The sequence below is a fragment of the Coregonus lavaretus genome (genome assembly GCF_964263955.1).
Source record: "Coregonus lavaretus genome assembly, chromosome: 20".
In the NCBI taxonomy this organism is placed as follows: Eukaryota; Metazoa; Chordata; class Actinopteri; order Salmoniformes; family Salmonidae; genus Coregonus; species Coregonus lavaretus.
Genome location: NC_140007.1, coordinates 20,648,501 through 20,665,372, shown reverse-complemented (window position 1 = coordinate 20,665,372; position 16,872 = coordinate 20,648,501). Strand labels below are relative to the sequence as shown.

At 44.2% G+C, this 16,872-nt stretch overlaps 2 protein-coding genes across 3 annotated transcripts in view; both read right to left on the bottom strand.

The window, feature by feature from the left end:
* Positions 1–107: 107 nt before the first annotated feature.
* Positions 108–6,358, bottom strand: LOC311147421 (uncharacterized protein). Its single transcript, XM_084184123.1, has 5 exons — positions 5,706–6,358; positions 5,003–5,397; positions 3,036–3,196; positions 2,682–2,814; positions 108–2,544 (listed from the first exon to the last, which is right to left on the bottom strand). Exons 1-5 carry the CDS (start codon positions 6,019–6,021, stop codon positions 2,368–2,370), a joined length of 1,182 nt encoding a protein of 393 aa, XP_084040249.1. The 5' UTR covers positions 6,022–6,358; the 3' UTR covers positions 108–2,367.
* Positions 6,359–8,048: 1,690 nt separating this feature from the next.
* The window catches only part of LOC311147838 (ubiquitin carboxyl-terminal hydrolase 19-like), a 36,767-nt gene continuing 27,943 nt past the window's right edge, over positions 8,049–16,872 (bottom strand). For both annotated transcript variants that reach the window (XM_084184644.1, XM_084184645.1), the window contains exons 19-25: positions 15,715–16,055; positions 15,457–15,567; positions 15,074–15,290; positions 14,718–14,870; positions 13,956–14,122; positions 13,113–13,288; positions 8,049–10,308 (exon numbers count right to left, since the gene is read on the bottom strand). In XM_084184644.1, the coding sequence (XP_084040770.1) occupies positions 10,042–10,308; positions 13,113–13,288; positions 13,956–14,122; positions 14,718–14,870; positions 15,074–15,290; positions 15,457–15,567; positions 15,715–16,055 (1,432 nt within the window). In that variant the 3' untranslated portion in view covers positions 8,049–10,041. The remainder of the gene's footprint in view (positions 10,309–13,112; positions 13,289–13,955; positions 14,123–14,717; positions 14,871–15,073; positions 15,291–15,456; positions 15,568–15,714; positions 16,056–16,872) is intronic.

The following is a 16,872-nucleotide window of genomic DNA, read 5'->3' as shown; positions in this document are numbered from 1 at the left end:
AAAAGGCCTGAGGGGAAATCAATAGTGCTTTTATGTGACAGTAATACTCTGATCAATACTTGGTCATTACATTCACATACACACAGTGTGTCTAGGTGACACAAAAGTACATTTTCTTCCACTCAGGAGGTTTATTGAACACCACACATGAATACAAGCTGATTGTTGAGAATGTACATCATGAAACATACAAGCATTGTCTTAAGTCAGGTGGTGTCACTCCTACGCGTTACTCTTCCCCCAACTGACAATCAGTGCAGACGATTAGTCACGCTATCTGATGTAAGACAATGACATACAAAAAGACACAAAGTATCTCCAGATTCAAGCATTCAGACTGACTTTGTGAGTGCATGATAAGGTAACAGTCAGTCGGTTCAACAGACAATCTTGCATCTGAATCTGTCTCCCATCAAATGTGACTTTGCCTTAGCAACAATGCCCCATGCCTCTTTTTGTACAATTGCAGTCAAAGGCCTGATTGTGCTTTTAAAAGGCGTCCGCATGCTTCCCAGTCTAAACAGTTATGACGGCATTGGGACATTTTTGTTAGTTTTGGACTTCAATAAAGGTTTTTTCGGCTGTTCGAGCACACAACATTTTTTCTTGAGGCAAGCCGAAGTTGGTTGCCGAAGTCTACGCCCCTTAGTCAGTGATTGGTCAACAGTAGGGATTCTTCAATTAAGTCTTTGTTGTCGTTCAACGAGACGACTCATTTTCATACACATTTTTTATTGAAAATACTGCACCAAACATCTTAGTTAGAAGTAAAATTGCGCGACTAAGAGCTCCTCGGCAAAAACGATAAAATTAATGAGCGATTTTTTGAATTATCTTAGATTAATTCTGACTACTTCGAGGAAGTGTATACTACTACGGTGTCTCAAAATGGACAAACAGTACTATTGTCGCTTTTTTCTCATTTTTCAAGCGAAGGTCTTTTAAGGGAGTATGCAAGCACACTCATTCGGTTCGCCTAGCCGGGCCAGCCGAACTGAAGCATGCTGACACCTTTATCTTCCACAATTACCCACATCCTGGTGATTGTGATGGGCTACTTTGAAAAGGTGTCTCAAATTTGCAGTAGTCAAACGCCACACTCCCTTTAAGCTTAAAAATATATATGCTAATACTAATCATTGATTCGACTTATACACTGAGTGAACAAAAACATTAAGGACCACTGCTCTTTCCATGACAGACTTACAAGGTGAATCCAGGTGAAAGCTATGATCCCTTATTGATGTCACTTATTAAATCCACTTCAGTCAGTATAGATGAAGGGGAGGAGACAGGTTAAATAAGGATTTTTAAGCCTTGAGACATGGATTGTGTATGTGTGCCATTCAGAGGGTGGTGAATGGGCAAGACAAAATATTTAAGTGCCTATGAACGGAGTATGGTATTAGGTGCCAGGTGCACCGGTTTGTGTCAAGAATGGCAACGCTGCTGGGTTTTTCCAAGATTAATAGTTTCTCGTGTGTATCAAGAATGGTCCACCACCCAAAGGACATCCAGCCAATTTGACACAACTGTGGGAAGCATAGGAGTCAACATGGGCCAGCATCCCTGTGGAACGCTTTCGACACCTTGAGAGACCATGCCTCGACGAATTGAGGCTGTTCTGAGGGCAAAAGGGGGGGGTACAACACAATATTAATATAAGGAAGGTGTTCTTAATGTTTTGTACATTCAGTGTATTGCGCTTTTCTAGACACCCAAAGCGCTTTACATTGTAACGGGGACGCTCACCTCACCTCATCCACCACCATGATAAACCTTCAAGAAAATGTGTGACACAAATACATCATTTTTTTCACATAAGAGCGCTTCCAAAGAAAGTAAAGTAATTTTCAGTGCAGATAAACCCCCAAACCACATAAACCCAAATTATATTAGGTCAAGCTCATCCATTGTATTGCCATGATAAATAGTCAAACAGTAATACTAAATGTGGTTAATATAAAAGTAATTTAACATGTCTGTAGACTAGAGTATGTATCAAGTTGTAACAGTTACTGCTCAACTATGTAGCTCTCTCTCTTTGTGATATTAGAAACATTCAAGTATGACCATTCAAGTCTTTTCTGAACAGATTTTGGTATACGTAAACAATGCCTTTATATCGATTACCTATTATTTTTTTATATTCTCATTTAAAAACAGCAGCAAAATACTACTACAAAATAATGCCTTCTACATATGCAATATATTGGTTGCCAGTGTCACACCCTGAGAATATTGACCTTAGAGGAGGAGTTGGAGCAACTACAGGAGCTCCCTTTGACCTTCCACCTCCAGTCTACAGACCCCTGAGTTCTCCCAACCCCTTCTCACCCTGGGGCTCTGGGCTGCAGACAAACCACTCTAGCCTGCCCCCTGCTGGAGGTTCCTGTCATAGTTCTCCTGGCAGATGCTGATGCGCTGGGTGAAATACTCTGGGTCTGAGATGGCCCTGAGCAGGTCGTTCTGGACCAGACAGAGGTCATACAGCTCTGAGGTGGAGGCTGTGCGTGTCTCTGAGCTGTCTCGGTCCAGGAACACCTTCAGAACCATGGAACAAGAACAGAAACACCATGAGGATATTTAAGGCAAACAACTTATCTGCAAGGGGAAACATCCACTTCCATATGAGTATGCACAAACCATCCAAAAGCACATTAACCGAGGCAAAAACATACCTTTGGATGGACGATGGTGTCTTTGTCATTCTGTCGAATGTTGTCATCGATGAAGATGTGCTGGACATCCTGGTCGAAGGGGTCCACCCACAGAGGTTTCCCTCCCAGGATGGAGTAGGTGTTCCTGGCCCACCTACAGATAGAGACCATTGTCCTGACTACATCAACGAGACTGAAACTTTCATTGAGGTCAATGCAGAAAGAACTTCTACATTACAAATAAAACTTGGGCTAAATTACCTATTCAAAGATGGATTTATGAGCTTGCCAGAAAACTAGGGCACCTCCAATACTAGAGTGCCTTCATTGGTGTGATTAGGCTAGACGTTAGTCTTTTGTAAAAGGTCCACCTACCAGTCAAAATGGTCCTGGAAGCCCCCCAGGCATTGGACAGAGCTGAGGTACTGGTACAGGGCTCGCTCCCCGTCACGTGTGGACAGACGCTCCTCTGCCCGGGTCAGGACCGCCCCCTTCTTACTGCAGCGGATCTGGCCTGGTGTCTCATTCACACTCAGCTGGGGAGGGAGCAGAAAGAACACAGCTGGCTTTAACATCTCTTATACTCTCTCTGATCGGCAGTTTATTAGAGATGTACAGGTATCAGGTATCTATCAGAAATTATGGAAATCATCTGTACTTCAGCATAGCTATCATTTTAGAATGAGAGGAAACAATTATGCTTACAGGTCATGCAAGTTCCAAACCTGCTAAATCAAATGATCCTCTTTCACCCTCAAACTCTGTGCCGAGACTCTTACAGAAATAGCCCTTGACAGGAGACAGTTTGAATAAGTCATCATCTGGATGTTTATTTATGTTTTTGCAGCTAACTGTGTGTGCCGTAGCAGCCTTTGAGCCTCCTCCCTGCAGAAATCGATGTGTTCTGCTCCAGTAAACGAACAGGTACAAGAACAGGGTGAGGGGGCTGAGAAGAGCCTGCAGGCACACTCTATACCCAGGGGAGTAGCACCACCAACCCTACATCTCACTGTGAATGACCTTCTGAACAGGGCACTGTTCAATCTTCTGGGAACAAGTTTACAGATTTTTGACCCCTATATCCCACTGCCACAACCTCACAAACACACACAAGCCCAGACGCATGCACACACACACACACACACACACACACAATAACTGTAGTCTTTCAGAAGAAACAGACTTGGCCCAAGCTGAAAAATTGGTCTATAATTGTGAAGTGTGGTTGATCTCTTAATTCAGGCAGAGGAGGAAGAACATCACTTCTCTCAAAGGACTATAACTCACTCTCAGTAGCATAGCCACCTGTAACATAGTGTCACTCTCTCAATGACAAGCTGCAACAGAGAGCCTACAATGAGTAATGATTGCAATTACTGGGCTATTGGCAAGTTAGCTAACAGTAGTGATTATGATAAGAGCAATGTGCCTATTTAATATGGTAGCCAGTGAGTAAGAGCTTGGTAAAATGCCAGGACAACAATCATTATTGCAACTGTCCTAATGACACCACATCCAGCATCACACCCTCAATCACCACCCAAAGCACTCATCAAAATTGTCAAAGACTCCAGTCACCCAAGTCATAGACTGTTCTCTCTGCTACCGCACGGCAAGCGGTACCGGAGCACCAAGTTTAGGTCCAAAAGACTTCTACCGCCGAGTGGCGCAGTGGTCTAAGGCACTGCATCGCAGTGCTAGCTGTGCCACTAGAGATCCTGGTTCGAATCCAGGCTCTGTCGTAGCCGGCCGTGACCGGGAGACCCATGGGGCGGCGCACAATTGGCCCAGCGTCGTCCAGGGTAGGGGAGGGAATGGCCGGCAGGGATGTAGCTCAGTTGGTAGAGCATGGCGTTTGCAACGCCAGGGTTGTGGGTTCGATTCCCACCGGGGGCCATTATGAAAAAAATAATAATGTATGCACTCACTAACTGTAAGTCGCTCTGGATAAGAGCGTCTATTAAATGACTAAAATGTCTAAAATGTAAGCCATAAGACTGCTGAACAATTAATCAAATGGCCACCTGGACAATTTGCATTGATACCCCCTTTGTTTTAACACTGCTGCTACTCGCTGTTTATTATCTATGCATAGTCACTTTACCCCTACCTACATGTACAAATTACCTCAACTAACCTGTACCCCCGCACATTGACTCGGTACCGGTCCCCCTGTATATAGCCTCATCACTTTTATTTTTATTTATTTATTTTTATTTATTTTACTTATTTAGTAAATATTTTCTTAAAACTGCATTGTTGGTTAAGGGCTTGTAAGTAAGCATTTCACGGTAAGGTCACGTATTCGGCGCATGTGACAAATACAATTTGATTTGATTTACCTTAAGTGCTGGAAGGTCAGGGAAGAGTGGGTGGGAGCCCTGAGTGAGGGCACGGGACACTGCAGACAGCACGCGGGGAAGGTCTGAGCCAAAGGTGCGGAACAGGATAGCAAAGTCCCTCCCCTCTGCCACCAGGTCTTTCAATAGCTGGAAGAAAGAGGGCAAGATCCAGTGGTACAGCTGTCCGTCCTCCCCCTTCACAGCCAGCTCCTTGTCCCCCTTCAGCTCCTCTGGCCATCGCAGCATCGCCAAGTGCTCGTCCAGCACGCCCCGGAACCGACGACCTGCAGTGGAGCTGGTGAAGCCTGCCACCCGGCCAAACTGCGAGTAGTAGCTGACAGCGCCCTCACATGGTGGGAGTAGGGAAGGTGAGTCACTCATCCACATCCATTTACCTACAGAGCACATAAAGAAGCAGATGTTAAGCAATTGCACACAGCAATGACATCACCATGGCAGGTAGGCACAGTAGTGATTCCACTTATTGAATTGTCATGTCATTTATAGAAAAAGGATAGAGGTGTGCCACTACATAGTAAGTGGGGCATCTGCTCCTTAAGAAATATTTAGGATAATTTTCATTTTTATAGAATAGACCACTACTTCAAATAAAACTGGCTACATGTAGGAACTAAGTGGCTTTTTAGACTGAGGTCGCCTGGCCCCTAAGAGGCTTGTCACTTATATTTCAACCTGGTCTTACCTTGTTTACTCATTTGTCCCCATGTCACAGTGGAAATAAAGTAATCCAAAGCTGCAATAGTTCCTTGACTTGTCACGGCATCAGACACCAAGATGGTGTTATTGAGGTCAACGTGAAGGACAAGCTTTTTCTTCTTTAGATACAACCCTTTAGGGACAGACACTGTCAGGGCTTCTTCAGTGGCACAGTAATCATTCTCATTTCCTTTGGAGTGTGGAGTCGGCTGCTTATCTGTCGCCGGGTCATGTCCATTACGACTGTCCTCATTGTTTAGACAAGCTAAGGGATGATCACCGGTCTTGTCGCAGTATGCCATGATGTGGCTCCACTCTCGAATTATCGGTTGTGGAAACCTACTTTTCTTTGACTAACTAGCTAGCTAACCAAGTTGTCAATGAGTATAGCCAGAGGGTTTTAAGGCAAGTTACTGAAACCAGAACCTCTTCGTCCACAACAGTAACTCGATTTGTAGCTAGCTAGCTACATGGCTATAAGACAGCTATTACACTTGTCAAAACAGGTTCGTTATGTAGTAAAACATTTTCTTTAAATTTGCTGTCTAAGTTTGTACAACTAGTCACATAAACATACCACCCTACCGGCTTTTCCGTTGACTCAGCGCCAGAAAATGTTTGTTTTTACTTCCTCATTGTGAAACGCCGTTTCTTCTTCTCTTACTGTAAAGTGTGGAGTCTGCAAGTAAATACAGTAAGAAGCGCCATCTAGAGGAGCAGTGCCGGTTGGAGGACCAACAACTTCACACAGAACATTGTACACAAACTGAGGGTAAAAAAAAAACCATCTGATTTGGTAAAGAATTAAACGTTCCCAAACTTATCTCTGCCAGGCAACTTCATTCACGTCACTACTGAATCAGTCTGTGTACACAAACAACCTTTTAGCGCTTCTCAAAAAGGGTTTTATTTATATTAAACCATTTATATTTTATTCACAGCAGCATTCTCATTATGCAGTCCATTACAAAGGAAGGGAGAGGAGGGGTGTACAAGACAGTCCACTCAAACAGAAATAAAGATTTTATTCTAGGGCTACTGTGTATCAACATGCACATTTCAGTGTATATCAAGCTGGTATCTTGCCAAAAATTGCATCCACAGGATTGGATAATTTACCAAGTAAAAATAAAATAAAAATCTAAAGGAAAGCAACTAAATCCAGATGGGTATGAAAGTAGTAAACAGAAATCCAGTAACTTGTTACAAAACAAACTTAAAAAGGTAGACTCAGTGAAATGACATTGCCACAAGCAGCACCAGAGATAGAGATGAGCGAGATGCAACACTTTGCTCTCACACAGTCACACCATGTATCTGTGCATGTGCACGGGTTCGCTTCACGCTGTTCACAGTGTGGTAGCCAGAGCACCAAAACAGCAGAGAAACTGAGCCTCGCACTTCAACACTCTTAGTTGTTGCGGAAATTGACCCACTATGCCATTTACTTTCTGCATCTGTCATATCGCTGAGTCTACCTTTAATTTATGCACCATCACACTTTTACATCAATTGCTACAATTTCAACCCAGCTTACAGAATCCAACAAAAATCACAAAACACATCAGACCAGGCAATACCTCAATGAGAAGTATCAAAGAAAAACACAAACAAATGCTTACACAGACACATCTCCCATCCTCCCACCTCACCGTTTCCCCTCATTCACAACAGGCTGTTGTTGTGGGGGGGGAATTAGTTTGGTGTTGGCGACCTCCCTTTGTGACCTCTGAGCCAAAGCATGATCATGGGATAAATAGGTGTCATTTCAAGTGGCGTTTTAGGGGATACCCAAACAAAGGTGCATTTGTGAGCGGCAGGGCCACCAACATTGTCTAGATGGGCTGTTGAGCACTTCTCTTCTATCAGCCAACAATGGGCTGCAACCCGGGGGCTCTAGGACAACAGGAGTGTGGAGGCTTTTGTTGTAAGTGCAAACATGCTGTTTGTATTTGTGTGTGTGTTTAGTATGTGTGAGGAAATGCATTGCATGGATATTCCTACATATACAGTATGAGTTGGTCTGTATCAGTTGATGTGTAAATACAGATGAACGTGGAAAATGTGTGAGTCTGTGGGTCTGTCCACCGCATCTGTGGTGACGGGTACATGTGCTGGTCTTTCGGCCACAGAACCAGTTCTTTAATTTCTAGCATTGCACCACTGAGGGGACACCCTAAAGATGCCGAGTTAATTAGTAAGCACTGAAGTGTCTTTTACTGAGGAGAATATTTCCACAGCTGGAACTTTATGCCATGTCGTTGGCGTCTCAGCCATGCCCTAGTCCACCTCCTCCATGTTGCTGTAGGACGGAGCAGCACATTCTCCAGAGTGTGCAAACAGCTCAGAGGTCACTTCTGGGGTCAGCAGAGGGGGTCCTTCAGGGTCCAGGTCTGTCCCAAAGAGTGCCTGGCTAGAGGCCTGTAAAATAAACCATTGTTATAAATCATGCCTTTTCTGGACCAGCTACCTGACAGGAAGACCAGACCTGTTTGTAAACAATGCAAAAGCAAAATCACTGGACTGACAGACCGACCCACTCTGTGCAGCAAAAATAAAACCTGGGAAAACATAACATCATTTCCAACTGGCAGGACAATTTCCATGTTTGAAATAATATCCGAAAGATTCCAGACAGTAACTGATTGAAAAATAATATTCATTAACACAGCATAAGACTGACATTTTATATTAAATAGCAGTACAAGTGCTTGTTTATTGCAGCAGCATTGAGATGGAAGTACCTGAACAAATTATTGCTGGGAAATGTCCTTTCTTTTTAAATAATAGCAACTATTCCAATTACAGAGCGCTCTTAAAAGGAAAATTCCTGCCAAAACCTACCTTTTGGTATTTGTTTCATTAGTCCATTGTTGATATAGTCCCAAAATCTTTTGCATGTCAGCAATTACGTTTTCAAGATATATATCTTTCAAAATACAGCCGGTATGATGCATTTTATGATGCATTTTAAATTAGATGAAATACGTACTGCATACTATCACGATTGCATAAATCAATGTGTATGTGCCCAGACACATACTGGGCATTTAAAGCAGATATAGTGACTAGACTCAGCCTCTGAAAACCCACCTACAAGGGAGAGACATTACAGAATGCACTGTGATATCCCTAAGACTTGAACATATTACTACAACACTGTTACAGGGCGTAGTCCATTTACCAGCAGCACAGATAATCATGAAATGTTGTAGCAACTTATAGAGAGATGGACGGCATCTCTTTCCTAATGTCCTTAAATCCCTCCTAAACTAGGAACTGTTTATACTGTACATCAGTGCACTTAGAGGCCGCTTCTCAAACAGTCATAAAGCTTGGACATAGCTAGCTACTTCACCAAAAGTGTAATGCAAAGCAGCACATTAAAAAGGTTACTTTTGTTTAAAAGGCTTTCATGAAACAAAGAGAAAACAGTTCCAATACAAGTACGACAGGGATAAGTAAAATGTATGGACAGAAATAAATAAACCTGCTGAATTAAGAGCCATTGACAACATAAAATCTAAAATAATCAGCAACATGACAAACAGGAAAAAGCTAAGGCATATAATAGCTTAGTGAGTCTAAACACTATTCATTGAGAAGGCAAAAACACAATTTTAGCTGTCTTCAGGCTACAGTACAAAGTCATGACTGTACAAGCAAGCAGATACGCCCATCATACAATCACTGGGGTGGTGCTAAAGGATTACATATCTGTGAGTGAGCAGTACTACACTGCATTATTCGCTCACCAACTGAACACTATTACAGTAGGACTTCAACACTATAGCCTTCAAGTCATCTCAGCAGCATTACTTGGTGGGCCTATCCATTTCTTAAATGTGCATTTCATATTTTAGTACTAAAAACCTACATGGTGAGAGACTTGGGAGGAACACAAATAAAGGGGAGAGTACGTTTGAGATCTGTTGAGGTATGCTTGAACTAGAATCTAGGGTAGATTTTAAGGGCCTAAATTATGGACTGCAGTACGCCAAAAAAAATAAAGATAGTCAACCAGGCCAAGCCATGCTGAGCAAAGTAACTAGTAGAAGCTACATTGGAACTCAGTCGGTTTCTCTTTAATGATGCATAGCCTAGATTTGATTAAAGGACATCCTGTGTATAATTTCATTTTATTTCAATGTGTTTAGCAGAATGTTGATTTATAGGCCATCTACAAATAAATAAAAAATATATCTAATGGCATAGACATTTCATTTAAAGTGCAATAAATTTTACTTTTAATTTCTCAGTGTATAAGCTTGCATGTGCGTCTGTATGCGGGTGTGTATGCAATAGGGTGTGAGACTGGCCACTTAGCCCCAGTTGGCTCTGTAGAGCAGGTCCAGGAACAACGCTAGCAGAGCAGCCAAGGTGCCCAGGACCAAATATCGGATGCAGTCGTCATCGGAATAATCAGAGATCCTTTGGCGCCGCCGTCGCACCTGCCCCTCCACCCCCTCCACTTCCTCCTCCCTCCTTCTGGCTGCTCTTCTTCTCCCCAGCCTGGTGCGGAACAGGCCCCGGGGGCCCTCCTCAAGACCCTCCTCTTCCTCCTCCAGTTCCTGCCATATTAGAGAGGCCTGCGATGGTGGAAACCTGTGTCAGCTTCTGGGAAAGGCTTGGTGCTAAAGCACCGTCCCCTCACCACAGCCAGACTTCCAGGGGCAGGGGTCGGCAACAGGTGGTTTCTTTTGGCCACCCAAAGGGGGGGGGGGGGGGGAGTCAGCTAATTCAGCATAATAAAGGTATGAAATGATTGTTATTTTCAAACACAATCTCTTTTTGGGTTTAGTTGTGGTCAATTTGCTGTGTAAATTATTATGTTCCAGCCCTCCGACCATCAACTTCGTCAAAAATCGTCCCGCAGCTGAATCGAGTTGCCTACCCCTGCCATAGGGTCAAGAACAAGCCAGACTCTTTCAAGGAATACATTACTGTGGTTCTGACAAATTAACCAAGACACCTCTCACTCATTCACATGGCATACACAGCATGAGGACAGCTCAGAGCGATGTGAGGGGAGCCTTTCAGAAAGCAGATGGATAGACAGAAATGTGGTGTCTCATATCTTTCTTTTTAAGAGTTAGCTAATAGATTAATTAAATCACACATATTTAGACAGACTCCAACCCCCAATATAAACTCATGAGTTCAAGAGAAATGTACCATACACTCAATCATTTTCATAGGCATGAACAGACAGCTTCCACAAAGGTGTGACTTGATCGTGAATACACACAGCCCCAACTTATTCATTCTGGTAATTAACTTTGTTTTCAGCATTTGGACAGAAAACAATACATCTTAAATGCCAATACAGATCAGATCAAAGGGTCTAGAGAAAGCTCATGTCTGTCACTTCAAAAATGTGCACAGGATAATAAGTTGTAAGTGTGAATGGCTTTTTCTCAAAGCACCTGTTCAATTTAGAAACAGGTTGTCTTGTATCAAACACTTTTGATGAACAAACCAATGGCCTTGAGAGCAATGAAATTAGATCCAACCTCTTTCTCTCATCCAGAAGCAGAAACACACATTAGCCCCCTGGCATCTGAGATCATTTCTCAAAAAGGACCACAAGCAAGCAATCAAATATCACTCCATGAAGAGGAATAGATTAACACAGTATTACATTTCTCACTCATGTGGTGAACATCTAATCTCAGAAAATTACAATATACCTCAAGAAAGTTTAATTGAATTCACTCATGCTGCACTATGCCTTGAAGAGGTTTTCCTACTACCCCCATATAATGGATCCTGGTACAGTGGGGGAAAAAAGTATTTAGTCAGCCACCAATTGTGCAAGTTCTCCCACTTAAAAAGATGAGAGAGGCCTGTAATTTTCATCATAGGTACACGTCAACTATGGCAGACAAAATGAGATTTTTTCTCTCCAGAAAATCACATTGTAGGATTTTTTATGAATTTATTTGCAAATTATGGTGGAAAATAAGTATTTGGTCAATAACAAAAGTTTCTCAATACTTTGTTATATACCCTTTGTTGGCAATGACACAGGTCAAACGTTTTCTGTAAGTCTTCACAAGGTTTTCACACACTGTTGCTGGTATTTTGGCCCATTCCTCCATGCAGATCTCCTCTAGAGCAGTGATGTTTTGGGGCTGTCGCTGGGCAACACAGACTTTCAACTCCCTCCAAAGATTTTCTATGGGGTTGAGATCTGGAGACTTCAAGGTCCTGGAGTGGCCTAGCCAATGCTTCTTACGAAGCCACTCCTTCGTTGCCCGGGCGGTGTGTTTGGGATCATTGTCATGCTGAAAGACCCAGCCACGTTTCATCTTCAATGCCCTTGCTGATGGAAGGAGGTTTTCACTCAAAATCTCACGATACATGGCCCCATTCATTCTTTCCTTTACACGGATCAGTCGTCCTGGTCCCTTTGCAGAAAAACAGCCCCAAAGCATGATGTTTCCACCCCCATGCTTCACAGTAGGTATGGTGTTCTTTGGATGCAACTCATCATTCTTTGTCCTCCAAACATGACGAGTTGAGTTTTTACCAAAAAGTTATATTTTGGTTTCATCTGACCATATGACATTCTCCCAATCCTCTTCTGGATCATCCAAATGCACTCTAGCAAACTTCAGACGGGCCTGGACATGTACTGGCTTAAGCAAGGGGACACGTCTGGCACTGCAGGATTTGAGTCCCTGGCGGCGTAGTGTGTTACTGATGGTAGGCTTTGTTACTTTGGTCCCTGCTCTCTGCAGGTCATTCACTAGGTCCCCCCGTGTGGTTCTGGGATTTTTGCTCACCGTTCTTGAGATCATTTTGACCCCACGGGGTGAGATCTTGCGTGGAGCCCCAGATCGAGGGAGATTATCAGTGGTCTTGTATGTCTTCCATTTCCTAATAATTGCTCCCACAGTTGATTTCTTCAAACCAAGCTGCTTACCTATTGCAGATTCAGTCTTCCCAGCCTGGTGCAGGTTTACAATTTTGTTTCTGGTGTCCTTTGACAGCTCTTTGGTCTTGGCCATAGTGGAGTTTGGAGTGTGACTGTTTGAGGTTGTGGACAGGTGTCTTTTATACTGATAGTTCAAACAGGTGCCATTAATACAGGTAACGAGTGGAGGACAGAGGAGCCTCTTAAAGAAGAAGTTACAGGTCTGTGAGAGCCAGAATTCTTGCTTGTTTGTAGGTGACCAAATACTTATTTTCCACCATAATTTGCAAATAAATTCATTAAAAATTCTATAATGTGATTTTCTTGATTTTTTTAAATGAATGTTACAGGCCTCTCTCATCTTTTTAAGTGGGAGAACTTGCACAATTGGTGGCTGACTAAATACTTTTTTTCCCCACTGTGTCCCCAATGATACAGGGGAGGGGTCTCAGAGGTAAAGACTGGCACCCTCACCTGGCTGGCGGTGGCTCCTGCAGCGGTGGGGGACTCGATCCCGAGGGGCCCCAGGAAGCGAGGTGGTCGTTCTACAGGGGAGTTGCGGCGGCGGTAGAACAGCACGTAGGCATAGCGCGTCACCACCTGACTCTCCTCGACTGTCGTCACTGTGCTGTCATCAAACAGACGCCAGCCTGGGCAAGAGAAAGGAGGAGGAAGAGGAGAGGGGCAGTTTAGTTATTTTCTTCCAAGTACATTAGTATGAACAGAACACAACAAACATATGTTTAAACCAATGCTTGCCATGGCCAGAAATACAATATACACAGAGTATACAGTACCAAACATTAGGAACACCTTCCTAGAATTGAGTGGCACCCCCCCTTTCGTCCTCAGAACAGCCTCAATTCATCAGGGCATGGACTCTAAAAGGTGTTGAAAGCGTTCCACAGGGATGCTGGCCCATGTTGACGCCAATGCTTCCCACAGTTGTGTCAAGTTGGCTGGATGTCCTTTGGGTGGACCATTCTTGATACACACGGGAAACTGTTGAGCGTTGCAGTTCTTGACACAAACCAGTGCGCCTGGCACCTACTACCATAACCTGTTCAAAGGCACTTCAATATTTTGTCTTGCCCATTGTCTTGCCCCATTCATGTCTCAATTGTCTCAACACTTAAAAATCCTTCTTAAACCTGTCTCCTACACTTCATCTACACTGATTGAAGTGGATTTAACAGGTGACATCAATAAGGGATCATAGCTTTCACCTGGTCAGTCTATGTCATGGAAAGAGCATGTCCTAATGTTTTGTATACTCAGTGTATCCTACTGTGAAGCCTATTTCAGTCAACCACTCACCGACATCACTGCGCTGGCTGTTTTGGGCACTGGGCAGGCGTGCGTAGGCGGTGTAGTGACCTCCGATCATGCCCCCGTAGTGATTAATGACCGCATAGAGGTCATAGATTGGCGGCTGCTGCATGTCGTCCTTCTGACCAATACAGAACTTACTGAGGTCCAGGTTCCTGAAAGACAAGAAAACATGCTGTGATAACCTTGTCGTATTTGAGGGAATTCAACCCAAGTCATTGAGTGGTGTGAGCGAAGGGTAGTATAAAGGGTGTGATATAGTAAAGGGATAGTTCACCCAAATGATAAAATGACATACTGGTTTCTTTACACTGTAAGCGGTCTATGGACAAGGTATGACAGCAATCCATGCTTTGGTTTAGTTTCCCTGGTACTGTTTCCACATGCTAACGTTTTAGCATTTGTGGCACAAATCCCATTCAAATCATGGGACAGATATTAGCATTGTTTGCGCATCACGTTCAAATCATCTTTAAGTGACTGTTGAGCTTCACAATCAATTTTAAATACTTTTGGATGATTTAGACATGATGCGCAAAAAATGCCAGTATTGGTCCCATGACTTGAATGGGATTTGTGCCACAAATACTAAAACGTTAGCATGTGGAAACAGTGCCAGAAAATTAAACCAAATCATGGATTGCTGTGATACCTTGTCCATAGACTGCTTACAGGGTAAGGAAACCAATGTGTAATTTTGTTATTTGGGTGAACTATCCCTTTAACGTCTGTGTATAATGTCATTTTTACCTGATTGGGAAGTCGACCATGTCGTTGATCTTGTCCCTCCAGATGAAGCTGCGGAAGGAGAAGCGTTTGAGCTGGATGATGAGGACGTTGGGCAGACGCCACAGCAGCAGCTGCTTGGAGGCTTCCCTGTGCTGCTGGCACTTTGGACAGTACCTGAAAAAGAGAAAGAGGAGCGGGAGAGTTCCTGTTAGCTTTATAATCCATCAAAACAATGGCTAAATCAGTAAGAGAACAATGTCTATGTTAACTGTGCATGTACACGTGTGTTAGTGCATAGCTTTATGTGACTGTAGGGCTACATTTGTTTGAGTATGTGCGCACGTTGAAGGCTATGTTGATGTGTGTGTTGTTCATACCATGCCTCCTCTGGTGCCAGCACCTCAGGCCTAGTGAAGAGGTTGAGGCACTGCTCCAGGGTGAAGTGTCCAGCCCTGGCCGTCTCACTGACCGACCCAGGGTCCTCCTTAAAGTCCAGCTCCTTGGACCGGACCAGCACATACTCCTTGAGACGCTCGTTGTTCTTCCACACTAGTGCCAGTGTGGATTCCTCAGGGAGGTCCAGAACGGCCTCTTCTGGAGGGGGGAAAGACATGACAAACAACATTAAGACACTGAAAAACACATATTGTAAAAGGAATAATATTGAATAATACACAGCAGATCAATGCATTTCTGCTTCGTCTTCCACTAGGGGTAAGGGATGGGTTTGGGATAGTGCCCTATTAGGCCCTTCTCTTACCTTTTTCCTCCAGTTTCTGCTCCTTGCCGTTGGAGTCGAGGACGGAGATGTAGAACTGAGAAGCATGGCTGGACGCAGACTCTGAGGGTTGCTGGTAACCTGTCACTGCAGCTAGTACAAAATACAGTCACAAATCATAGAGTGACAGGGGATTAAACAATGAAAGACATCTATGGTCAGGTGAAAAATCTCATGGAAAAAGTGGAAGTAACAAACAATATTATCGATATCTCAATGACAGACGATGCTTGCCTTTACCTTCTGGCCTGACAGCCTTCTCACAGGAGGTCTCCTTCTCTCCCTGGGGGTCCTGGGAGCAGCAGGATGGCTCAGAGAAGCCAGAGTCTGTGGTGCGGGTGGAGAGAGCGTCTGGGTCTTCGGCTAGGTGTACTGAAGCCTGGGCTGTTTCTAATGGAGACTCAGGGACCAGAAAGGGGCTCTCCTGATCAGAGTCCCCTGCCCCACCGCCCCTGGCCTCATCCCCTGGCCCCACACCCTCAGGGGTCTCTGCTGGAGGGGGGAGGTCAGCCCGGCACTGGGTGGCCTCTGGGGACGTCCTGCCAGACTGGAAGGGAGGCTGGAACACGTTCACTGAATACCTACACAGAGAGATGGGGAAAGGGGTGTGAACATAGGAATCAGTGACAGTCCAACGATGCCAAATCAGCAAGTTGTATTGACTAGGGATGTGACAAAATGTAAAATGTTTTTTAATGTTCAAACTGCCATTTTTGTATTTAACCCCCTAGAGTTGATGTCCGTGCCCCCTGCGGAAATCTAATTAGCATAATAAACATATCTGAGATATGTTTTTTTTGCATGGGCTTGTCTTAAGTCGGTACCGCCCATCTGCCAACTTCTGTCTGTAGCATGCGAACAGTTTGGGCTACACACTAATATGACCCCTCTATGGAAATGTGAGACTAACGAACACGTACATGTCGGTTGTTTTGCTCTAGGACGCCCACAAGCCTCACAAGACCCGTCTGAAGGTAGCCCGGTACCACGAATTATAAAGGGAAAACCAGCCACGTCGCGGACACTGTCTTGCTCCCGGACAAGCTAAACACCTTCGCCCTCTTTCAGGATAACCCAGTGCCACCGACGCGGCCCGCTCCCGAGGACTGTGGGCTCTCGTTCTCTGTGGCCAACGTGAGTAAGACATTTAAGCGTGTTAACCCTCGCAAGGCTGCCGGCCCAGACGGTATCCCTCGCCCTCAGAGCATGCGCAGACCAGCTGGCTGGAGTGTTTACGGACATATTCAATCTCTCCCTATCGCAGTCTACTGTCCCCACTTGCTTATAGATGTCCACCATTGTTCCTGTACCCAAGAAAGCAAAGGTAACTGAACTAAATGACTCACTTCTGTCATCATGAAGTGCTTTGAGAGGCTAGTTAAGGGTGATATCACCTCC

Excerpts from the sequence above, each read along its gene's own strand:
- LOC311147421 (XM_084184123.1), bottom strand. The coding sequence starts at position 6,021 with ATGGCATACTGCGACAAGACCGGTGATCATCCCTTAGCTTGTCTAAAC. Across the intron at positions 2,815-3,035 it reads TTCCAGGACCATTTTGACTG|GTGGGCCAGGAACACCTACT; the intron begins GTAGGTGGACCT and ends CTCTATCTGTAG. Across the intron at positions 2,545-2,681 it reads ACACCATCGTCCATCCAAAG|GTGTTCCTGGACCGAGACAG; the intron begins GTATGTTTTTGC and ends ATGGTTCTGAAG.